General features: G+C 28.0%; 1 protein-coding gene across 10 annotated transcripts in view; it reads right to left on the bottom strand.

Annotated features, from left to right (window-relative positions):
- Positions 1–229: 229 nt before the first annotated feature.
- Positions 230–27,436, bottom strand: part of LOC126549705 (uncharacterized) — a 33,924-nt gene continuing 6,717 nt past the window's right edge. For 3 of the 10 annotated variants that reach the window (XR_007603821.1, XR_007603818.1, XM_050199797.1), the window contains 3 exons: positions 2,936–3,113; positions 2,499–2,645; positions 230–2,400 (listed from right to left, as the gene is read on the bottom strand). Coding sequence is in view for 6 of the 10 variants with exons in the window: in XM_050199797.1 (XP_050055754.1) it covers positions 2,565–2,645; positions 2,936–3,113 (259 nt within the window). In the remaining 4 variants the exon portion in view is untranslated. Of the gene's footprint in view, positions 2,432–2,498; positions 2,646–2,935; positions 3,114–3,509; positions 3,631–3,705; positions 3,883–4,118; positions 4,577–27,436 lie in introns of those variants that run through there. The other 7 variants (XM_050199793.1, XM_050199786.1, XR_007603822.1 and 4 more) reach the window with 7 other exon arrangements.

Here is a 27,436-nt window from a genome sequence, read left to right as displayed (position 1 = left end):
TTATTATTTTACACTTTACAGTATATATAACACTAAAATAAACTCCTAAACGTGAACACAAAACATAGGCATTTACTAAGGAACTGAACAAATATGTTTTGTATTTCTTGTGATTAGTGTTTTTCGATTTTTACAATTATTGTTCTACAATAGCTGGTTTCTATGATAACTCATTGAATTATAAAAATAATTAATAATTCAAATCATGTTAAATTAATAAACGTCATACTTTCTTATTTTATATTTATTTATTTTTATATCATAATTTATAGGCAGGTCAAATAATTTTTGCTTAAAACAAAACGTACAAAATATAATATAATATGCAATATTTATACATAAAAATGTAATTTAATGTATATTTAATAGACGAATGAGATTTTAAAATTTAAGCCCACGAAGACTTAAGAGGGTATAAGAGTTAGCAGTACAGCTGTCAAAACACCCAATCCTGAAAACACGTAAGTCAAACCACTCAAACCTATTATTTCTATCGGTGCCAAGATCGGGCCACGTATTTACGAACCGTAACTGAATTCGGTCAGACGGGTATGGCACCCACATCACTCATACCACGGATAAGACAAAATATATATATTTATTTGTATATTTTATTTATTTATTATTTGTTTGTGTTAATAACAATTTTATTAATATTTTAGGCCATTAAGAATTTTATAACTGATCTATAATGGAATCAATGAAATTGATTTTGAAAACATTCTCAGAAAAAGTGGCTGAAGAAACCACAAAACTCGTAGTTGTATGTATAATAATTTAAAAATTTATAAATAATATATTATTTATAATGATAATTTATTTATTATTAGGAAAAAGTGGTATCAAAATACATTAAGCCACCATGTGAGGACGAAATAAAAAGTTTTATAGAATGCTTTATAGAATAATAATATCTAACTAAAATTAAGCTAATTATTGTAGCATTCGGGTGCGATATTCTAAAATGTTCCATTTCCAAAATATTAAAACAAAAGTTATGAGTTTATGACGCATCTTAACAATGTGTAGAAATTAAAAGGGAATTTTTTAAAATTGTATTTGTACAAAAACATATTATTTCCCAAAGTTGGTTTAAACTATTCTACGGAGAATTTCTGAAAATGACTTAGACCAGTGATACTTCCAAAAGTGGTGAGAATGCCACTGTGGCGACACTGTATAATAATAATATAATAATATATAATAAGATTAAATGTAAATAAGTATATTATATCTAATAAATTTATAAATATATTTATTTTGTACAGTATCGATGCCTGTTATATTGGTAGACTATTTTCTTCTTACTCAGCTTACGGCGTTAATTAATATTTTAGGCAATCATATTAAAAAAATTATGGAAACTGATACAGGACGACCACTGGCTAAGGATATTGTTGAAATCATCGTGGCCGAGACCACAAAAGTATTAGTTGTATGTATAATAATTTAAAAATTTATAAATAATATATTATTTATAATGATAATTTATTTATTATTAGGAAAAAGTGGTATCAAAATACATTAAGCCACCATGTGAGGACGAAATAAAAAGTTTTATAGAATGCGCGAAAGCGAATTCTGATGATTTAAATAAATGCCGAAGTGCATTAGAAAAACTAACCAAGTGTTATGATCAAAAAGGATAAACTAATAACCGTAATTATTAATTACTGTAGTTATTAATTTATAATAGCTAACTGTGGGATTTACATTAATTGTTGTTTTTATTTTCAGATTTATAGCATGATTGCCTAACTAGTGGGGTGTGCTAGTTGAAAATTGCCGCGCTGCTAATATTAATAATAACCTTTTTATTGAAAAATCCTTTCAATTTCTACTTTCACTGTCTCGGTAACAACTATTTCAGCTACTTTTTTTGCAAGTGAATAAATTGGTGGATGACATTGATAATAAATTTGAATGCAGTGGGCCTAATATTAAGAGGACGCTACACGTAAAGTGAAACGTATACAACGGCCGAGAGAATGCGCTGTTAAGTGTTTTCGCATTCCGCAAGCGTGCGGCGTTTAAGTCACGCCCACTACTCGCCGTCGGCAGCCGGTCGACGTATTTACGAACCGTAACTGAATTCGGTCAGACGGGTATGGCACCCACATCCCTCATTGCGCAAGATACGTTATCACTTGTCAGTTATCATAGCTCATTAGTTCATTATTTACAAGATAATTGAAATTTGAAGTTTTCTTATTCTGTAGTTCTGTTCATTGTGAGTTTTCATTATGTGTAGTAATTATTACTCCACTTATGATGAGAGCTTACAAAATGCCTTTTTCCCAAGACATTATTTTTGTGGACTCTACAAGTTCATGTGATCAAAGTGGTTCTTGTATCACTTTATTTTTGGCGTTTCAAAGGTTGGTGGCATTCCTTTAGGTGCTGTCATTCATAAATATTTAACAAAAGAAAACTATATCCAAGCATTTAAATTATTTAAAAAAAGTTTAGGGGAAAATGGTTTTTGTGGTCAAACTCACCTTTAGTATTCATGACAGACGATAGTACAGCAGAACGTCAAGCACTACAAGAAGTCTTTCCGGAATCTACACTATTGCTTTGTGCTTTCCATGTTTGTCAATCCATTTGGAGATGGCTTTGCGATACCAAACATGATGTGACAAAAACTGAAAGACAATCGTTAATGTTAAAATTTAGAAATATTCTATTTGAATTTAATGAAGATGAGGCTAACAAAAACTTAAACGATTTATGTGCCAATTATTATCGTTTATGGCATTTTTTTTTTAAATTTCTTTAATTTAGTTGAAAAGTATTTAACACTTATTACCCTTAATTTTTTTATCACTAATCTAAATATTTTATTCATAATTAATTTGAAACTTGCGATGTAATCTGAAATTATGTTCTTTCTAGGCACTTAAATATTTTATTAAATAAGTAAAAATATATTTACTTTTGACTTTGCAGGTGACGTATGAGTTTTTGTGCCGTATCCGGTATTATATTGTTTATTAACATTATAACAGTGTATTTGTGATGCACGATCTGTATATATTTTATCATTATTACACACAAAGCCTAGACCTTCGAGAACCGCATTAATTTTATTTGAGCTTTTGTCATATGGTTGTCTGTAACAAAAAAAAAAAAACCTGTATTAATAAATTTATTTCAGAATGCAGTTCTAAATTTCAAATTTAATTTTTGATTTTCTTTCGTTATAGTTCAATATGTATAATAGTATAATATAATCAGTGTGAATTTATACATTTTTGATTATTAGCATATTTATTTGTAATAAGTAATTAATAGCATAGAGTAAACAATAATCTTTGTCTATATGCATCAGGAATAGAAAAATAAATCCATGGCACGCGTTGCCGAGGTGGCACGCGAAAAATTAATATATTAATGTATAATAGATAAAAATATTTTGATCATATTACGATGGAATAATTTTAGCATATTTTCAAAATTGATAATGCTGGCTTAATGAATTTTTTAAAGAAACTAATAATATTATTTACATTTTAATCTGTTCATTTTTAATAGGTGTACCTAGTACATAATTTACGTTTATCTGAATGGAAGTCATTACTCGAGGTTTCATTTTGATTTGGTTTGAATCTATTAGGGAATCTACGATCCCTATAAAAACATAAAAATATGTCAAATTTAAAACTTCAAAATTGATGTATTTCTATAAGGTATAAAAATATGTACCTTTTATTAGTCGTGAAGTACGTGCATAACAGTGTAACATTATGATTTCTGGCAAGGCCGTAGTGGCTGTAGTCGCGTCCATACAACACTTTGACCATTTTACCGGCGCGAGATGAATAATTCGGCTTGTTTACGAAATTGGTCTGATTGTTGATAGACGATTGAGCAGGTTGAGGACTATATTGGAATTAACAAACAGATTTCTTAACTTTTATTACAAGCAATATAAGTTTTAAAAAAATACTGCAATTCGTCAGTAGTGCCATTGAAATGTGTATTATGTTATGTTATTCTCTAGAGAGTCTAAGTTGTTTAATTGTTTTATAAAACATTAACGTGAATTTTAATTGAATAATTGAAAAATATTATTGATTAATATAATGCACTAGTTTTAGTTTTATTTTAAAAATTACCGATTAGAAATTCGATCCTTCGTCGCAGACTTTACGGCGTCTGCCAGGCCGTCCAATTTAACGGGTTGGTTCCCGTCCACCACTTGGCCAGTTGGTGGTCTTGGTTTCTTTTTAGTTTCCATATAGTTCCCACGAGTGGGCATGAAGGGGTGGTCACCCCGTGAAGGCTGTGTACTGCAGAGGGCGCCAGGTATCTACAGGATCCTCGTTGACACGTAACTACATCCGTGCTAAGTGACCCCCTTGACGAGTTGGAAGTTGAGGGGTTTTTTGTCAGGGTTTTCCTTCCCTTAGAGCATTTGCTCATCGCGAGTAGGTTGCCTCCGACCTGCCACCTCCAGCCAGCCAAGACCAGAGGAAGCTCCGATACCAACCACTTAAGGTCAGTACCGAGGTTGGGACCGCTTGGTAAGACCTAGTTAAAGGCCCGCAAGCTCCTCCACCACGACAAGGTGGGTCCCGTGGGAGGAGGATTACAAGATTAAAGAATATTTAATAATAAGACAAACTAAATAACTGTACAATTGTGAAATTTATATGCATGATTATTTATTAGAATTTAAATTCAACATAATTAATAAAAAATAACCATGATAATAGCCATTATACATTATATCTTGTAACATCAGCCATAATAAATAGTGTTATTAAACATACAAAATATTAAATATATACAGTATTTATCTATGAATATAATATTAAAAATATAAATTACTAAAACTGGCCAGTACCAGAAAATATATTTTTGAAAAAAATGTATGACATTTTAGACTAATATATTTATATAAGTACTCAATTTCGAAGTAAAGCTATTCAAACTATTTTATTTAAAACGAACAATTGGTTATGTAAATATGTGAAATTATCACTTCTGACAGCAAAGAAAATAAAATTAAAATAGTATTTACTGAAGGTAGTTTTTTTAAGACTAATACATAACTAATTGTAAAATTATAATTGATATTCTTAAAAAGTTAGTTCCCTTCATTAAAACTTATCATTCTAGAACAAATTAAGGAACCAGATATGCCTCGAGACCCATTTCACTTATTTTATGTCTTCGATAGTCAGATGCAAATATTATGATATTGAATTTTAAATTTGATTTAAATATTAAAAACTAATAGTTAAAGAATCTTTGTCGACATTTTATTGTTTTACCTAAATGTTATATAAATCAATGTGTTTGTAGTTTTTTTCAATAAAATCAATTTACCTGTACATTCTGCAATTAATTAAAATTTTTTGTGTATGCTTTATTTGTGTTAGTATACTGAAATGCTGTCTGTGTCAAAATAATGCTTCAATTTTTAACGTCGGGGGTAGTTTCGGATGTCACAGTGAATAGAATAATATCCTTGCTGAATTGTACAGGTAAAATACTGTAACTAGAATATTGAAATTTTCTGATCATTCAAATCTTAACAGTAGTAACAATACTGTTACAAAAGTGTAGAATACATAAATCAGTAGGTGACCGTTGCTATGCACGCACGATATTATAATAATAATAAAAACCGACAAACGCTCATTCAGCCAATAAATATTGCCAAACACAATTTTAACTGTTAGGCCAGAACATTAAATTTATGTTATTATAAATACACATTTTTTTTCACATCCGTGGGGGTCTAAACATTTTTATCTTATCTATTAGTGTTAACAAACGTTTTTTATTTTAATTGCTTGCGGCTGGTATTATTATATTTCTAACTGATCATAGCGTAAATTGAATTATTTGAATTAAAAATAAAATAAAATAAAAACTGATTCAATTTTTAATTTTTGATATTACTTTTTGAAACTTTTCATAAGTAATAAAGTAAAGGACCTACTAATAGTAATATAGATTTTTGTATATACCTATTTAAAATTATATACAACTTTTCTTTACTAAATTATTATTATTATACCAAGATTAAGGAATATTTAGTTATGTATATTAAGTATACAATTATGCAATTTATTGTATGATTATTTATTAGAATTCAAACTTGTCATTACCAAAGAATATATTTTTTGCAAAATTAATGACTTTTTAGTCAAATATACTTATGTACCTACTTAATTTCAAAGTAATGGTATTCAAACTATTTTATTTGAAACGAACTATTGGTTATGTAAATATGTGAAATTATCACTTATGATGGCAAAGAAAAAAATATATTATTTACTGTAGGTAGCTCTTTAAGACTGAAATAGTTTAGACAAATAGATAACTTATTGTAAAATGATAGTTGATATTCTTAAAAATTCAATTTCCTTCATTAAATATTATAACCAAATACACTTATTTTATTTCCTAAAGATAAGTAATTATATGCAAATATTATGGTATTAAATTTCAAATTAGATTTAAATATTAAAAACTAATATTTAGAAAACGTTTGTCGACATTTTATTGTTTTACCTAAATAATATTATGTAAACCAATTAATATGTTTGTAGGTTTTTTCAATAAAATCATTTTACCTGTGTATCATACATTTGATTCTCGTATCGACTTGCATAGTTCCAAAATCTATTCAATAGACATTAAATAAAATTTGAACTATAAAATATTGAAAATTTCTGATCATTTAAATCTAAATAGTAATAACAATACTGACTGATACAAAAGAGTAGAATTCATTTATTAGTAGGTGGTCGTTGCTATGCACGTGCGATATTATAATAATAATAAAAACACTACAAACGCTCTCATTCAGCCAATAAATATTGCCAAACACAATTTTAACTATTAGGCCAGAACATTAAATTTATGTTATTATAAATATAATATGCAATATTTATACATAAAAATGTAATTTAATGTATATTTAATAGACGTTTTACAAAATCATATTTAAGCTAATATCGTTAATTGATAAATTTGCACAATATGATCGATAAAAAAAATTATACATTATATAATAATAATAATTTTAATATTATTTCTTTCCAGTGACGGATTTTCAAACATTTTCCGGGGATGTCCTGTGTTATACTATATTGTGTTTATGTATGTATACTAGGGGTCAGACTCTGTGTATGCATTATAATATTATATATAATATGTATATATCAGTGTCTGGGGGGTTCCAGACCCCATGGACCCCTCCCCCCCCGTAAATTCACCACTGTTTCATACAATATTAATAAATTATATTAAGTTAGGTACAAGTCAATAACAACGTACCATAGATATATATGTGTATAGGATTTTGGCAACAAAATAACTTAAATTATTTATTATTTAGTCGATTACAAAATTATAACAAGTTAATATTTTCTAAATAATTAATATACATAATATTATATACTAACCATATTATTTTAAATAATTTAATAAATCAACTACCATAATCGTGAACTGTCCTACGTTAAAGAAACATAATATGTTTCTATATTTTCTATATGCAATATTATTGCATTTATTTGTGTTAGAATACTATGTATATTATGCATTTAATACCATATGATTAATACGGTGAAAAATTAAAAAAAATTATAGAATTTAGAATACTTGGTCAATGTTTAGAGATCTATTTATTGGACTTTTGCTATTTTGCACTTATATGTATTGAATACGATTCACAGTAGTAATATAATAATATTATAAATGCATGATTTTGCTTATAATTTTAAAACGTCTAATTACGTTTATATTTCATTGGACGTATATATATATATATTGAATCAATCTATCACAGATAAAAATCAGCTGATGTATAATTTGGCGTACGTTCAAAAGTCACAAATGCTTTTGAAGGGCGAAGGCTTAAATAAAATATATCGCGCTGAGGACGCAATAGAAGTTAAATGGCCTTTTAAGGGTCGATGCGTATTTTAAGTTACACCTTAAATGTATATAACATAATAAACTGTATATAGTAATGCCATATATATATATATATATAATCTTACAAATTTATATTTTAAGCTATGGTTTTTGTGTAACTTTTTTTTTGTATAGGTAAATATATATATATATAAATGAATCCTTGAGCATAACGAATGCTAATATATTAAATTAGTATATGAATATATATTATAAATAAATACCTATATATATAATATAGGTAGAGTATTATAAAGTTAGCTTGTGTACTCGAGGAAACTACCCCGTTTATTCGCAGTATACAATATGTTTTCGGTGAATGGGCTGTCACGAAATTCGTTAAGGAAATACTATTATTACGAAGAACCCTCTATGCGAGTGTGTTGCCATTCGCTAAAACTGAGCCAGCACATTAATTTAATGACATTGGATGTCTTGAAGTTTCGTATTGTGCCATTGTTCGGCCGATTTTGTTTTATTATTATGTGTACATGAATATACGTTTTCTGTATATAGTCTGTATACTGTATTATATTATTCTCTGATGGTCTGATCAGCATATTACACTTATTTCGCGCATTAAAATATTATTGCATTATTGTATGATGAGATGTATATCTTGTTGATACTAATAACGGACGCCTCCAAATAAAATTTTGCATTGTTCTTTCTATACACGAATTAAGAACTGGATTATACTCGCATATTATTATAACTTAATATATATATATAATACGAATAATGGTTGAATTATATACAGTGTCGTATTGTAAATATATCAAATATTGTAATCAATTCACGCGACAATTTACATTTTTTTTCGGTATTTTAAATACACGCGATGGAAGTTTGAATCACCTAAAGTTATGGTAGTCTAGTTTTATTTGGATCATGGAAAACTTTCTAGATATAACTTTACTCTTTAGTCTTTATTATACTACCCTATAGTGTTTTTTTATATTAATTTTCAAATCTGTAGTATAATAATTTTACTTTTACAAAATATACCACGGGCGGCCAAATAGTCGATCGTGAACAATTTTAAAGTCGATCATGTTAGAATTTATTTTTAGGGCTACGCGCCCTATATGTTTCTTAATGGTTGTTATTCTTCAATAATAAAAAAAAATTTCTATTGAAGTCGATTCTCAAAGGTGAAGTTTATTTTTAGTAAATCGTGGCTAAAAAAAGTTTGGCCACTAGTTAAAATATTAACTTAAAACTAGTCTTAACACAGTATTTTTACAATATAACTTTATGGGTGTATATTTTTTTATATAATATATAATTTTTCAAATACGTAATAATGTAAATATTGTGTTATTCGTAAGTTTTTAAAATTATAAGAACTATTTAGAACAGTATATGTTATTGTATAAAGTACTACAGCAGTATGTTATTTTTGAATTACGTCCTGATAATATATTAAGAATACAAAAATGTGGTAAATAATTAATCAATTAAAATATTAGATTATCTATGTCTGAAGCGACTGAGCATATATCAGATGCCTAATATTTTATTGTATTTATAAGACAGATGAAAACATTAAAATGTACTACCTAAATATTACAATAGTTAAAATATTCATGATAAATACATTTTAATTAACACAACATTAAAGTAGTACATAACAACAGTTAAATCTTATAAACCATAAAATCATCCTGGTTTAAAAGTTAAATGGTTGAATATATGAGTTGATTTAAATTGGTTAGAGAATATAAATTCTGAGTTGAAAGGGAATTTATTAGAATAGAGTATATTAAAGAGGAGAAACGTACATATCCTTTTGAAGGGTAAATAAGAGCAGACATTTACCATAAATAGTACCTAATAACAAATAAAATATCCGCACTCAAGGACTCATGTTGATTCAATATGATGTAATGTACACGAGAATCATTCAAAGATGATTTGAAGGAATAAAAGGAAAGTGAAGCGTATGTTTAATATTTGGAGCTGCATAAATAAAGTTATATATATATATATATGTGTGTGTGTGTGTGTATATGAATTGTTTATGTGATCAATAAACTGTTAGAATCCACATAACATAATAAGCAAAATACTTATAATTTTAAAAGAATGTTCAAAATTCAGACATACCACATAAACACATTACACACACACCTACAAGTTATATGTATATTTTTTAATAATATAAGTAATAAAAATGTTAGGTTACTTTGATGCAATATACTTTAGGTTAAGTAATGATCATAATATAATTATTTATTGTCCTGTGACACAGTCGAGACGGTGTATAATATTATATAATTGATTATGCACATGTATTATACATGTATATTGCAAGTGCAGTAAATCGTTCAAATATAGTGCGTCACTATAGTAAGTATGTCGTATATTTGAGAAATATTGAAACCGTATCAATGTTTTCATTTTTTTTTTTTTGTCGCATTATTAAGACTGTTGAAAAACAATAAAAAAAAAAAAAAAAAATGAAAAATACTTGATCTCTTTCTCGTATCAAATTTTATCTGGTTATAGGGTTAGGTTCGGGCATAGTCTATGTATTATATTTATATATGCATATAATATAGGGTGGCCCTTTATTTTATATTGGCATCGGTCCAGTCATCTGCTCCGTTTTTATGTACAAACTCTGTTTATTATATGCATACACTGCCATAACCCTGAGCAGCAAATATCGTCGGTATAATAATTTTACTTTTTTTCCTCCTTCGGAGATAAACGTTAAATAAATTTAAACTTTTGATAGTTATACATATATATATATAATATTATATCAAGGTTTCTTTCACATCAATCCTCTTCTCTCCTGTACTTTTAAACTTTGTTCAATAATATAATAATATCATAAACATGTTCACTTTCTCTCTTTATCTATCACCCTAATATTTATTATTATTATGATAATATTACGATAATATATAGTAATAAGTACGTGTTTGTTTGTTATTCGACTATTGCGTGTAGTGGACATGTCGAATTCACTGGGTATGATGGGAAGAAGAAGGGCGTTGGAGTGATTTTCTAAAGAAATAAGCCTTTATGTACTGAAATAATAAACGAGTGCGGTTTGACCTCGCAAAAACGATAAATAAAGTCATATATTACAGTTATTATTACACTATAGTACAATACTATAATATTTTTGAAATTGCCTATAGTAAATATAAAATCTTTTTTTAGCGTTTTGGGTGAATTGGATGACAACTTCAATGAATTTTACTTGGTGCATTAAATCTTCATCATAAAACCCCTATGGAAATAATTGGATGAATCGTGTTTAATATAGAAACAATAACAACCAATGTTTTTTTACAATATGAAATGGCCAAAAACCGTTAAATTATCATCTCTAAAAAAGTTATTACAAAATGCCTTTTGTGCATTGTATAGTATAAAAACTCTTTAAATAGTGACAATAAAATCATTAAGTACAAATTGTTAGATATTTTCTATTTCTCCGAAATTTTTGCATGATAATTCTTTTAACCAAAAATACTTTTTAAATAATATAATCCGTACTCAAGCGCAAAAAAAATAGTAAATCTCCTCACTTGCTGGAGAAGGGTTGTAGGTACAGTATACTTGGTATACCACAATATCATATTTTTGCAATTCTATGAAACTTATATTGTCAACTTAGCGTTAACGCCTTAACGATATTAAAATAATAGCCGGTACAATTTACCATGTTTTCTTACTTAATTGACGATTCTAAAAGGTATAACCGTCAATAATCATCATCACTCACCACATATTATATTATTATATTGTCTCGTATCATATTATAATTCAAATATGAGAACACTAAGCGTGTGTATGAGTGTGCACGCGTATATATATATAATGTATGAGATATATATGTAGTACACATATTATATGCGCGTATTGCATTCACGACAGCAGCTGCTGGATACATGGTGGCAAAGGCTGGCGTGCTGCAAAGGCGGGCGGGTAGGCACTGTAACGTAACCAAAATCGTATTTTAATCGCACACGCGGCTTTCGTCTCCTATATACACACATATGCGGAGGCGTGCGTATATAATGTATATAGTACGCGTACGTGGATATCATGATCTCGTAAAGTCGACCAAAACTAGAGCTTCGAGATTGCCGGTAACAGGTGGTAATAGTATGTGTGTGTATGTGTGTGTGTGTGCAGCATTTATATAATATACAGTATACGCCCGAAAGCGGAATATAAGAAAAGCTTTGGACAAAAATCTTTCGAAAATCGAGGGAAAACAAATTACAAAAACGAAAAAAAAATGTAAAAAATGAGCGTGTAACAAGGTGGAGTTATACGCGGTTCGGAAATATATTACATCCCACGGTTTGAAACATTCGTATGGAATTCGTTTTCTCTGCGCTCTATTATACTGCAGTAGTGGGTACTTATACATACACCCGTACACACACACACACACACACACACACACACACACACACACACACATATAGACTTCTCGTATTTTTTTTTTTTTTTAATTCTTCGCCGATATGTTATTAAAATAATAACGCCATTATTTCAAAGGAAATAATTTGCGTGCACACACACACACACACGTGTATGGTATCATAACGAACCGGAATGTGCGCGTGCGCGCAAACGAGAAAGAGTGAGTGAATGAACGAGTGAGAGACAGACGACGCTACCGCGCGCCGTAATTTAGCATCATTAGTCACGAAGACAGTTCTTGCGGTCCGAATTATATCGTATAATAATATATGGGTAGGTGTACTTGTGTTGTCTGTCGTGTATACATAATATACGTGTCGGGTTTGACCAATTTAACGAGTGTAGGTACATGTATATAGGTATACATCACAACCAAACGTACGAACAGTCGGACAGACGTGCAGGTAAATTTGTGAGTGGTGGATGAGGAGGGGTGGCACTTGGCAGGAAAAAGGACTATTGCATTGTTATTATATTCATATTACATAATATTATAAACCTAAATGCTGGCTATATAATTTGTATATCTTAGGGGCTTTGTTTAATTATTTTTTATGATTTTGCTTTTAATATTTTATTCAAATACAATATTATATACCTACATCACTAATCTCAAAATTTTTACGAAATGCGTGTAAATAATATTCTCCATAAATTTCAAAGTATGCATTCAAAAAAACGAATACGATATAATTTCGTTGAAAAGATGTAGTAGGTATTTAAGATATACATATACTTCATACTTTTTAATAGATATTTTAATATTTATCAAAACTACAATTTTAATAAACACGCGTGACGCGTTTGCCTGAGTTGCGACGCCAACAGTAATATTATAAGCGAAATGGAACACTAACAATATAATGTACATAAGGATTAACTTACATAAGTCCGGAAAATTCTTAACAATCCTCTTTTACTATACTATAAGCTTTCAATGAATAGGATACGTACTGTAACAATCTTTAAATTTTCATAAAAATACCCTTAATTTTATTCCAAAAACTATACAATTTCCAATTACTATTATTTCCTATATTTGTTAGGGTATAACTTTTATTACTAAAAATATACATAATTAAATTAACAAGCGTTTAATATTTAGTTAAAAATATTGTAGAATTATGCATGTGCGTAATGTGCGCTCAAGGAACTTTTGGATTCTTCTTTTTATACTTACTACTAACTACTACCCTACTACTACTAAATTATACAATATACATAGTTACACTCCGAGCGAGTGTATATATTATGTATGTTCCATAGACTAAAATAGTAAAATATACACGGTTGGTTATAGTCCTCGATAAAATACGTTAGAACTTCGATTGAATAACATTTAAAATAGATGCAGTTTATTATTTTATTGAACTATTTTAATAAGTATTACTAATGTAATGTACATGTACTACGTTAGTCTTATACATAATCACACAGACATAATATTATATATAATATATATTAAGTTATTGTTTGTTCATACGTTATTTGTTTTTGACACGAATTTTCTGCTCTCAAAAAAGTTGAGTTATTTAAGAACAACTACTATTACAGTTTATATAGTATTAAGAAATCTTTTAGTATTACATTATAGTAAACTTACATAATACCTACCTATATAGTACAGGTATAAATTAAAATAGGTCTATGATAAATTGTGTATAGCCTATGATATTAAATTTATCACCAAGAGTTAAATGATATCGATAAATAATTACAATTACTTAAAAGAAACTAAAGTAAATACTTAAATAATTGAATCGTACCCTACTCGTGAATTATATTATAAATTAAACATTGTCAGATTTAAATAAATAATTTAATATTTTTACCACTGTATCAATATTACACTGTTATAATCCCATATTCTTTTGATATAGGTAATAAATAATAATAATATAGTAACGAATAACAATATAATATGCATACATTAACAGTATTTTTAACATGATTTATTATACATATATCGTCGTTGCGGGCTGTATGAAATAAAAATTAAAAAATTGTGTTGTTGGCCAACTCTACTTAACATGGGAAATACCTACGATTTTTTTCCATTAAAGTTATACTACATGTATTGCCCTCTTCGGCGTGTACACACTCTGCAGATACAGCCGTGGTCCAAAAGTGCGATCGAACTTTATTTTTTCGCCCGCCAAACATTTTGAGCGGTTTGACGGTAGGTAAACGCGATCGAAGCCCACATACGAGTTTATTATTATTATTACTATTAGTATAAGGCCGTTGTCGTGTATACATTTTTCGAAAACTTCACGGCGGCTGCTAATTACGGTAAAAGCAAAATATTATTATAACACACACATGTCGTGTATGCATATATTATATGTATAATAATATTATTTCCATATAAACTCTGTTCATTAATAATAAATCAAACAGTTTATACCTATATCGGCCGGTGTTCCAACGTCGAACATTTCTGAACGTTATGTATATATACATAGGCACATAAATGTACATGTAGGTATAAAGGTAGGTAATATATTTCTGGTATATCGTCTATAAATGCGCTCATCGTGTTTCTCATATACGGTATACGCACTTTAAGTGTCGAGTTTGATTAAAAACTAAATAAAAATAAGCCAATTGGTATTAAATTATAATTGTACGTGAATTCAAATAAATAAATTAATTAATTATAACTTATAAGTATAAAATGAAAAATCTTCTTCAATTCGGTGACGTATTTACACCATACACGTTATACAAAAATATTAAAATATACGCAGAGACATCATTCTATTTAGACCGAAATTGATTTGTACGTATAAACGTATTAGAATGCTGGTAACACATTAGAATTTTCAAATTTTTAAATTTGTATGAAAAATAAATACATATTTTCAAATAGATACAAATTTGGATAATTTGAACTCTTCAAAGTTATATTAATTTCTAATAAGCACTTTTATAATTGAATAACTCTAGTGATATTACTGATATCGACTGATTACGAACTCACTTTATTACATAAGTAAGTAGTTGGTTAAAATATGAACAACGAGGTAAATACTTTAAATTACTCTAATTTTATTAAATAAAATCAAAAGTATTTAAAATTATCATACAGGCTCCTAAAAAAAAATCAAGATTTATTCGAATGGTTTGAGTTTTTTGCAATTGGTTAGATTGAAATAATATTTCTAAGAATTCATAAATTTGTTTTGTCAACTTGTTTAATAGTATACGGTATACCTTACAATAAGATTTAATTTATGTTTATTATATCGACTTAAGTGTTAGTGTGTGCGTTTCACGTACTCACGTGTGTAAATATGTAAATTTTTATTGTAAAAACTAAAAATATGTTTTAAAACGATGAATTTTTATTTTGCACGCATCTGTTAAGTGCTAAAATAATTTGATATGACGTGTAGTACTATATTATACTATGTGGGTGAGTATATATTTTAATAAATATTATATTGTATTGTGTTGTAAGAAAATTATTATTTTACCGAGACAATTTTATTCCATTAACCGCGCGGACATCGAAAAAGGTCCCTTTTCGAGCGAAGGGTTAAGTAATTGTTTTAGCCTATATATTATATTATGTATAGTGTATATACGTGGCTTAATAATACAATCCGTATACCTTTTACGCATTTCATACACTTGACTAATGCACAATATACATGCTACAATATGGTGTTATTGTTTGGTGATGCGTTATATAATAATAATAATTATTCAAAACTTTTTCACTTTTAAGGCTTTAACTGGTGACTTCCAATGAATAAGTGACATTTATAATAAAAAAAACACAGTCTAGAATATAGTCGTCGTTGGTTCTTAATTTATTAAGTATAATATAATATTAAATATAATATATCCATTAGTTAATAAATTATAACTATATAGTATAATGATCTATTATTAATTATTATATATTTTTATTTATGTATAATATACATAACTATAAAAGAATATAGGTACTAATGTATTAACGTATATCGTATATTATATTATTGTATTTAATTTATATGGCATTTTTTTCGTAGTATTATTATGGCGAGGTGAATTCTTATATAATTTTGAATCTTTGAAATTGAAATCCACAACTTTTTCTCCAAACGACCCAATAAAATACACAGCTATTTTATCTATACATACTTTAAATTATAAATGTATGTTATACTATACTGACTAGTGAATAACTGTATTAAACCTACGTGTAAATGTTTGATTCGGCTGTGTATTTTATGTGCACATATATTCTATAATATAAACAATAATATACACCCATAATAATATTATAATAGAGTTAAAATATTTAAATCATTGCACATTTCATATAGTTTATTGCTGTAGTGAGAAACGTGCATTCATTTTTTATTGCATGTCATACGAATAATATGATAAATAATAATTATAGCCAACAAAAAAACTGAAATATAATGATTAGGTAGCTTGGTAGGCAGTACTATGGTAGGTAGGAGGGTACCCATACAAAATTATAAACATTATGTACCTATAATAGCTAGAATTACTATATATACGTATAAGGAAAAATACGAAATAAACGGGAAAATTCCTTTAAAAAAATCACTTAGCGTTTGCAAGATATTATTATTGTCTCTGAGTAAAAAAATAATAATCTATCTTTATTTATATATGACCGTACCCGATGATAATGTTAGATAATAGCATACCTTGTGGGACCGGCGGATGTGTGTGCGTCAAAAACATATTACCTATACATAGTTTTATACTATTATTAAAAACAAAATTATGGCCGATCCTAAATAGATCATATTTTTGCGGCTTGTCAAGCATTGATAATAATGATAGTATAATATTGCATTAAAATTTTAAAATGTCTTTATTCAATAACGCTTATTCTTAGGTTTCAAGGTAATTGACATTTTGAAAATAATATTTCAAAAACATATAAGTACATATATTTTTACAATTTTTAAATTTCTTTCGGTGACGTCATCGGATTCAAACATAACCTTTTTAAACCACAACGCAAGTTCTTAAATAAGTTCAGTTCGACCTTATGGTCCTCACTTGCAATAAAGTTTAAGCATATTTTAATATAAAAACAATAAATTCTCTCCGCGCGTTTATATAACATTATTTTATTATTTAAATATACCTATCGGGTACAGAACGATGAAATAATACGTCATATAATTATTATACGTCCAACTGATGCCAAGACGATGACAACGGACTTGCAAGCAATCGTTTGAACATGTCAAACATGGCCGCTGCCGTATGGAGAGGGCGGATCCCCCTCACGTCCCGTCCTGGTGAGATGCAATACTACCTGTCAGTCGGAATAATATAATATCGTTACGACTTTTCTACTGTGAAAGGGCAAACAACCATGCGTATAGATCACGTCATACAGGTATTTGCATCAAAGGTCGGAATATGTGGGGTTGGGTGGGGACATCGCGACAACGGTATAGGATTCGCGAGGCCCTATTACCTACCTATTATACATATTTTCAAAAGGATCTAATATATGAAAAAAATACCAAAAATTATAATCATAAAAGTTGTTCCCGTAACACCTTAAACATTTTTATATATTAGGTGTATATTTGACTGAGGGCCATCAGAAAAAAGGTAGTGTTTTATATTTGCATATTTATATTTATATAATATCGTATAAGCAAACGCGTAGTTCGCAGTGATACTATTCAATAGTAATACAATAAGTTTAATCAGTTCGTTTGTGAAAATATTATAAATCTACATTGTAGCGCATAAAAAGTATTTTCTTATGCATACTTGTAAGTTTGAGTACTTATATTATAAAAGCATTGGTAGGTACTTTTCATATTTTAACACTTAATAGTTTATACCAACAGTGTTAGCAAGATTTACAAAATATATTAGGTAAGTACTTTTATATAAACTATGCAAATCTATAGTATAATAATTAATAATATAATACTACCATTGACCTAAACATACATCAAAATTCAAAGTAAGCACATATAGATTAGTCAAGAGTTGTAGTCAAGAGTATTGTGACACATTTAGGAGAAAATCTCTGGAGATTCAGTGAAGCTCGATTTTTTCTATTTTTTTCTTGTTCTGAGAAATAATGTTAAATATATATGTATGCAATAGTCGATGAGGTATAAAGACAAAGAAAAGTCGGAATTTGGTTTATTTTTTTAAACTTAATTTTAACTGTATGTACCTATCTATACCAAAAAGTTGTACAACTAATGTCTAACAGTGGACATTTCAACTTTTATACAATTAAATTAATTTAATCAATAGTTAGGAATGACCTAATCTCGAATGTAATTTTTTTGTGGTTACAGGTAAACAAATTCAAAACAGTTTTCAAAATTAAAATTGTGATACAAAAATTAAACGATAATATCGTCGGAGTATCAAATTGTTAGGGGCTCTATCTATTAGCTTCTAAATGTGATTATACTTAATAATATTATATTATGACGTAAAATAACTTTGTTAGTTTTTTCCATTAGAGCGCGCTCAATGTTTCAGATTATATTAAATTTTGCCACCTATTCAATTTACCAACAATTTTTTTTAACCTAACTTTAAAATCGGATAATTATAATTTTTTCTTTCTATGATTTATGACGGAAAATGATATTATGTATACAAAATAACACGATTATAATGTATACATTATATCGTATACTTTTCTAAGTACCATATAATGCATAAATAATAAATTTAATATAGTTATAAATAACTGTAATACTGCAATAAAATTTGAAAAGAAGTATTAAAACGAATTTGAACGTGAATATTTAATTATAATAATATCGTTCTATCTGATTACAATATGTAAAAATTAAAAATAATGTATAGGTACCTAGTATTTGAACATTTTGAACTATATTAGATACTATAAAGTAATTATATACATTTTAAAACTAAATATAATATAAAACGTAAAATAAGTATAATATTTTGTTTCAAAAATACACTACATAAGTACACATTACACAGGCACACAGCAACAAAATATAGGTACAACGACAAAAGTATTAAAAAACATTTAATTTAACAAATCTTCTTAAATATTTTTTAGTTAATATACAATATTTTACATTTTAATGAAAATATAATAAATTAAAAAAATTGAACCGGTTTATTTAATTTAGATGTTGTATTATATCATTTATATCTACCTATATTTTGTTCAACTAACACAAGACAAATGTAATACTTTAGGTTAGGTCTACAATGCCAAACGTTTTAGTTAGGTTTTGTTAAATCTCTACCTTTGCGAACACTATAACTTACATACAGCTTAATCAATTAAGCTATTATTAAACATAAAAGTGATAGTATTATTAAGTGCTCCAAAAATAGTATTTTATTTGTATTTTAAGTTTAAAGTTAAATTAGTAAAATTTTACATACACGAGTAGTTAACTTATACTAAAAAACTTATTTTAAATTCCAACTTTTCAAGTAATATTAGATACTATTTTCATAAAACCAGTTATATTATATCCTTGGTTAAAATATTTTTGAAGTTTAAAATACAAGTAGGTAGTTTGCCCGACTCATACACCTATTGTAATTATAACAGATACACACACAACACACATCAATGACAATTGAACAGCATTTCCGCTGACATTTAAACTGACAAATTGTTAACTAACGATTGCTATAATGAAAGCTATTATAAAGCCATAACCCTCAATGAAAAGTCTTTAGTCCCAATTAATGAATATTTTTCAATAAAAATTCTTTTTGATCATTAATCGCTATTCGCTATAGAGTTAACTTAATCTCATTGAGTTATAAATTCAAATTCATATTGTTGAATTTCTTCCAATGCTTGGAAGAACAAGGTGACAATTATAAAAAAAATTGGTTTAGAACTGTACGAAAATTACATTACAAAATCTACGAACTCAGAGGCGAATTCTCAGGGCATGCTCAAGAATACAAACATAATTAGTTTAAATACAAAATTATTTTGTCATCAATAATATACTGCGTATTTAAAAATATCATAGTATATGACAAAAATTTCATCTAAACAGATGAAATTATTATCTGTTATACTTGTCTGTGTTTATTTTGATCGTAACATTTATTAACAGAGCATGCGATAGCTGTGTGCGCAAGATATGCAACGCTTGTTATTACGTGAAATATTGTTTATTCCTACTTCCGAGACTCACTCCACCATCAGCCACGGTACTATACACCCAGGGCGTGCTCAATGCGTTGCGCTTCGCCAATGATTTATATAATTTACGTGTACGAGTGTTTGGCAATTGTATTAATTTTCATAAATTGTGCCTCTGCGCACTCTGCATCAACCCACTTCTTAAAGAATGGAGACTTCTGCCGTTTTGCAGATTGGCGCTTCATACACCCTCAACTCGGATGACGGATGACAGAAGGTGTAGACAACGTGGTAACAACATTGAAAACCTCGCTCATGTCACCAACCACTGATTTTGTTACTCCAGTCTATATTTAGCGAGACATAACTCTTGGGAGAATCGCATCAAGGAAGGAGTAGCCGGAAAGTTCGACACTATATAAGAGAACCAAGTTATTGACACACATAGGTTACGATTGGACCTGGTTGTAGGATATATTACTTTAATTATCATTACATTCGACAACCGTATGAAATCCATTGGAGCTGCAGCTAAAGAAAATGATAAGATGATAAGATGATTAGAAATATATGTATAACCATACTAAAATTTGTTAGATATCAACTATTATATTATAGGTATCTAAGCAATTTATAGTTATTTTACAGCAAATTTAATAAATATTTAATTCATATTATGACAATTTAATATACACCCTTAACACACAATTTGAGAGTATAGTTTAGTATTTTTTGTAAGTACTACAAAATAAAAAAGTAGGTCAGCGCATTTCGCTGGTGGATGTTTGTCCATCGTCCCTTTAGTCCTCGAACAGGATAGTGTAATTTTACTGAAAGTATTCGATTTGAATGCAATATGATTGCTTTCGATAAAAAACGATTCTGAGCGGACGAGGAGATCTTTTTTATTTCATTTTATTCGTTTCTATGATGATAAACAAAGCCGTAATTATTTTATAATAATACATAATCGTGAAGTTGTACATTTTTTATCCTTTAACCGCTTTTATATCATTTCGAAAATCGAAAAATGACTTCTCTAAAGTACCAGTTCAAGAACATTACCTTTCAGGAAATATGCTACACTTGTACTTTTGAGCAAGTTTAGAAGGAGAAAAAGTGTTTTCAGAATAAAAAAGAAATAAACATCGTTGTAAAACCAATACATTCCTCGCTCCGCTCAGAATCTAAAAAAAATAAAAACGTATCACTCACTGCATATAATACTAATTTTTATTCATTGATATATGGCGGAAAATACTGATAGAGCATTTCCATAACGATTTTCTAGACTCATGTCGTTATTATGGCCTGTGTTTACTGTTTTCAGTACCGGACATTGCACGAGCGAACATTTTGAGTTTTTATGGCTCCAAAAAGAAACTTTATCGGTCTTATAAAAATGTATTTGCCATTACGAAAATCCGCAGAAAAAACTGAATACATTTATCGCGAATCAAAATTGATATAAATCTTTCTACAAGGAAGTTAATAATAGTAACAACAATAATAACATCTATTATTTTAAATTACATAAAAATTAACAAATAACAAATTTTTAAATTATCAAATACTTTACGTTACATTTATTTATTGAATGAAAATAAGGAAGAGTAATTAATCAGCTTGGCTGTATAGTAGATATAGAATGTACAACGTCATTAAGTTAATCCCTGAAATAGTTTGGACCTAAAAAGTATTGTATGGTGACATCAGCTAAATACGTGAACTTAACTCTTATAACGTTTTCAACAATTTCTCGCAGTGGTACGACTTCTCTCATCTCTGATAATATTGGAAAAACGTCGACCCACTCTCTCACTCTCTCTTCTGTATCGGAGCGCCTGCAACCACATGCGCTTATATGTACTTATTCAACATGCAACATGGAATTTCCAACATGGGGAATTGGTAGTATTACGGTCTCTAGATTATTCGTAATCCTGCCGACTTCGTGGAAAATTTCCACCTGGATTAGATTTTCGGCAAATTGCCCATGATATCAGGTACATGCCGTCGCGATTCGGCTGACCAGGATTGGAACTTGTTGGTGTGTCCATATCTAATGTAAATCGTTAAATTGTTGTTGTTGGAATTATAAAGTTATAATAGTAGTTATAATAACGGCTTATAAAAAAACCTATACTTAAAAACTTATATTTTCAATCTAATTTTTTTTTTTCAAATTGAAACTTCATTACACAATACATTAAAACATTGGCATTTAAATTAATAGTACCTAATTAATTATAATTTAAATAAAGAAAAATAATAAAAATAATATTGTATGTAAACATGGTGTTTTACACTTCACAATATTTAATTTATATCTTTGATTTTGATTAAACATAATAAGTATTATATTATATTATGTACAGTTTTTGAACATATGGATCTTATTTATTTAGTAAAATATTTTTTTAGCAATAATTAAAATATGAACTTACTTTTTAATAAACAACCACCATAATTTTATATTGTACACTTACATATAAGGCTATAACCATTCAAAACAAAATCATATTCTATTCATTGTAAAGATAATTATATACTCGATTATTATTGTAGTGATATTATGCACTCATCTGAACAATTACTATAATTTATTATAAATTGTTAATAATTTTGATGTTGATAACAACTATGGTGTATGATAAAATTAGTGTAATTTTCTTAGTTAACAAATTCTAATAATTTAATATTTAAACAAACAATAAAAAAATGAAATTAAGTAAGAAACACATAATAACACTTGACGCGTTGACACTTATGTATTAAATAAGAGTGATGGTTTATGTTAGTTTTAAGATATATTTGTTGTACATTAAAAATATCGTTTTCTTAATTCATTGATCATTCATTTGATTTTCTTATTTCATTTGATTTCATTAATTATTTATTGTGAATATAGTTTACATCGTGTAATAGTTACATTATTTATGTACGTCTAAAGTATTATTAATCGTGTTTATTGTTAATCGTGTATTATAATTTATAGAAAATGTAAGAGATCTATAAGGTAGTAGTCATTGTAGATTAAAAACAAAAATGAAGTCATTATTATAAATTATAACATTTGGTAGCCGGTAATTCTTTGGACAAAAATAATACGAATTTTATTAATTATTATATTCTTGTCAGAAAATAAATTACTTAATCAAATACAAGTTAGTATTAATTACTCATAAAAGCATATATGATAGGTATTAAAGAAAATCGAAACAAGGTCATTCCTAACAGCACGAATTAAAATATTAATATATAATATGTTTTAATTCGTACTTAACAGCATTTAAACCTATATAGCTATGAAATAGATATTTAAAATAAAAAAGTTGGTACTGCTCTGCTGTACATTAGGTGCCGTGTGGATCGCACTATTTTATATTATAGGAGTGTTAATTTTGAATCCAATGATAGGTATCATTGTATACGAAAAACGATTCTGAATGAAGATGATTTGTCAGCCTAGGATATAATTTCCAGTGGTTGGTGAAAAAAGTTATGTCTGTTTCAATGGCCTGAATACACCAAAAATGTAAGTTCTTTTATAGTTATTGTAAGCTAAACTTATGGAAAATCCTGTATTAAATTGTCAACTCTTAGCTACTTATAAAAAAAAAAAATTATGAATTATACCTACAAAAAAATTTGCAAATATTAATGATTTGGACGAAATGTTGTCAATATTTGAACTTCAAATGCTAATAAAAAAAATTTTTTTGAATGATTATAAGACCAACTCGTGAGGAACTTTGTATTAAATTTTCAAGTATTTTGACTCGGCCAACAAATTTTTATCGATATTTAAAAACAAAAACGAATATTTCAAATGCCTATTAACAGCATTAAAATAAGCAAAATATTTTGAAAAGAAAATTATGTAAAGAAAACTCCAATCTAAATAACTGGTGAAATTGTCAAGTATCTATGATTTAACTTTTAAATATAAACTTATAAAATTAAACTATATTTAAACTCGTTTGACTCGTTTGAGGATAAATCGTCATCGTTACGCGATTTCGTAAAAATTTAAAATTCAAACTCACTTAAAATTATTCTTATAATGATGCTTCGAGTTTTCTCTATAGTTACTTGAAGGAAAACTTAGTGTGAAATTTTTTATCCCTAGATATAAACACAAAATATTTTATGGTTTTTCAACTTAAGATTTTGACATATTTTGTAAAAACTAAAAATACTTTAAAAAAAAAAAATTGTGACAATCAATTTTTGATTTTTTTTTTTTTAACTACAATAAGAACAACTTACTCATAAGAAACCTTGTATTAAATTTTCAAATTGTTATCAACACTTCAAAAAAAAATTCTTAGAATAATCAAAAATTTTGGTGGTCTATAAATAGCATAAATATTTTTTAAATTTAATTGTATATAGATAAACCTAATATAAACATTTAGTGAAAATTTCAAGTATTTACAGTGATTTGTTTTTGAGTTACAACCATATCAAAAATCGATTTGATCGAAAACTGGTTTGGCATAAAAATTCCCGCTTTCCGTCACTTTTTTTTTGTTTTTCTCGATTTTTTTAAAAACTGTTGGAAAATGTGTTTTTTACCTCTATAATGCACCAAGCATATTCACTTTACCATTGGAAACCATCCCGTAGTTTGAAATTGAAGCATTATTTCGACAAGTTTGAAGTTATGCTGTACACAGACACAGAAACAAACAAAAAACACACATCATTGTAAAATCTATTCATTCATTACTCCGTTTAAAATCTAAAAGTATACATATGTTTAAGGATATAATATAATATACTTAACTTAATAAAAAGTTCATTGATAAATAAAATCTTAATTATACGCGAAACTGATTTTATTATAAAATAAACAAATAGTTTGAAATACAATGATTATCAATCAAATATATGATATTGATAATATTTAATTTTGAATTTCATACAGTGAAATATAAAATTATTATATAATATTATGCATTATATTGTATTGATTAAATGAAATTCATCACTTTTCAATGTTATGCTATTTATTGAATACCTACGGTTATTTATTACAAATTACAATAGATTTATTCTGATTATCCAACATAACCATCATGATACATTTTTCTAAATTTTACATACTTGGCATTCCGTTATTATAATATTTAAATTTAAAACAATATATTCAAGGTTTATCATGTTATGAAATTCAACTCTAATCAATAATCATTCATACTTATAATATATTAATATCACTTCGTCTTTTTAACAATAATTTTTTTTCTGGGTTTCGACTCTCAATGTCTATAATTAGGTATCTACGCAGCTAACTTTGTTTTTCCGTTATTGCAATAATTTTTGTTTTTGCGTTGATAAACAATCATCTTCTTAATGATGGATTTAGGAAATATTGTTCAATACCATGTTGGAATATTATCGGCATTAGCAGTATTTGGCTCAAACTAAACATTTAACGCCATCTCGCGTTTAGTGTAGTAAACGACACTGTGGTACGCTGCCACACTGGTACTATTAATCGGAAAATAACAAGTCTATCGAATATAATGTAAATAAGTGATCAGAAACATCTAAAAATCTGTTCAAAATTTGAAAAAATAAATATCCATATAATGTCATGTACTTAGGTAGTGAACACTTTTTCCAAAAACAATGTTAGTGATGGTATTGTTAGGTACTGCTTTGCCATAAATGCCATAACGAACTCATCAAACAGAATGCGACCGGTGAAGATGAGATTTTGCATTAAATAAAATTGAATTATCATGCTAGACGTTATTATAGTACACCACCACTTTTACGATTAAAATGACTGTTCTCAATAATAGATTAAGTTTAAACGGTACCTAACAACCTAACATATTATGAAAATTAATTGCTATAGAGAATAATGTACAAAATACTATTCAACTTGTTTGAAAAATACGTTTTAACATATAAAATTCCCATCTCGCATGTTTTCAGTTTTGAACAACAAGAACGATTCGTGCAGTATGATATGCTCCTAAAAACAATTTTAAATTGCCTATTGAACGTCAAAATATGATTACCTGTATTAATATATGTATAAGAAGTTGTATTTCACTATGAGCGGTATAAAATTGAAACAATAACGTTTTGCTGTGACTTATTCTATGTCGTAGTAGTAAAGACCAAGGTACCTACAAGTATTCGTACATACATACATACAAACATACATACATGATACATGTATAAACATAGCCACATAAGTATAAATATATATATATAATATTGTGTTTGTCTGAGTCCTGATCTCGTCAATTGTACGAAATCCAAAAACGTTGCAGATGTCTGGGCCCGGGGTGAAGAAGGACGTTGAGTCACACTTATTGGCGTGTGATGTTCTCTCGTCTACGCGTGTCCCTCCGACAGAACCCTCCGCCCACCGTGGGATGATTGATGATATCCTATCTTCTTTATAGCCCTGTTTGAAGGAGAGTGAAAAAATATATATGTACGTACGCACGCACGTACGCGCGCTGTGCGTTACGATTTACAACGAGTCTCGCACCAAACAGCAAAGGCCCACTACGCACCGATACAGATATATATATATATATATATATATTATGTGTGTGTATTATTGCCATGGGAGGACGTGGCGTGCGAGTGGATACGTATATATATATATGTATAGATAGGGTTTTTGGGGTCTAAAAACACACCAAACGTTTTGAGGCTAAATTGTTGCGATGTAATGTCCCTGACAGTAATAAATTGATTTTGACAAATGGCTCAATTTAGTATAATAATAATAATTTGTTCTTTATTATGTCGCTACTGTTGATGTATTAAACAAGTCTTGCCGTCTTAGTAAAACCATTGTTGCAGTATCATCGGTGTTTGTTGCTAAACGGCAAAATCTCATGAGGTATAGGTACCTATATTATATTATAGTCGTGTAAACGGCAAACGCAT

The sequence above is a fragment of the Aphis gossypii genome, chromosome 1 (genome assembly GCF_020184175.1).
Source record: "Aphis gossypii isolate Hap1 chromosome 1, ASM2018417v2, whole genome shotgun sequence".
Taxonomy (NCBI): domain Eukaryota; kingdom Metazoa; phylum Arthropoda; class Insecta; order Hemiptera; family Aphididae; genus Aphis; species Aphis gossypii.
Note: the sequence above shows the minus strand (reverse complement) of the source record. Positions and strands in the feature narration are given on the sequence as shown.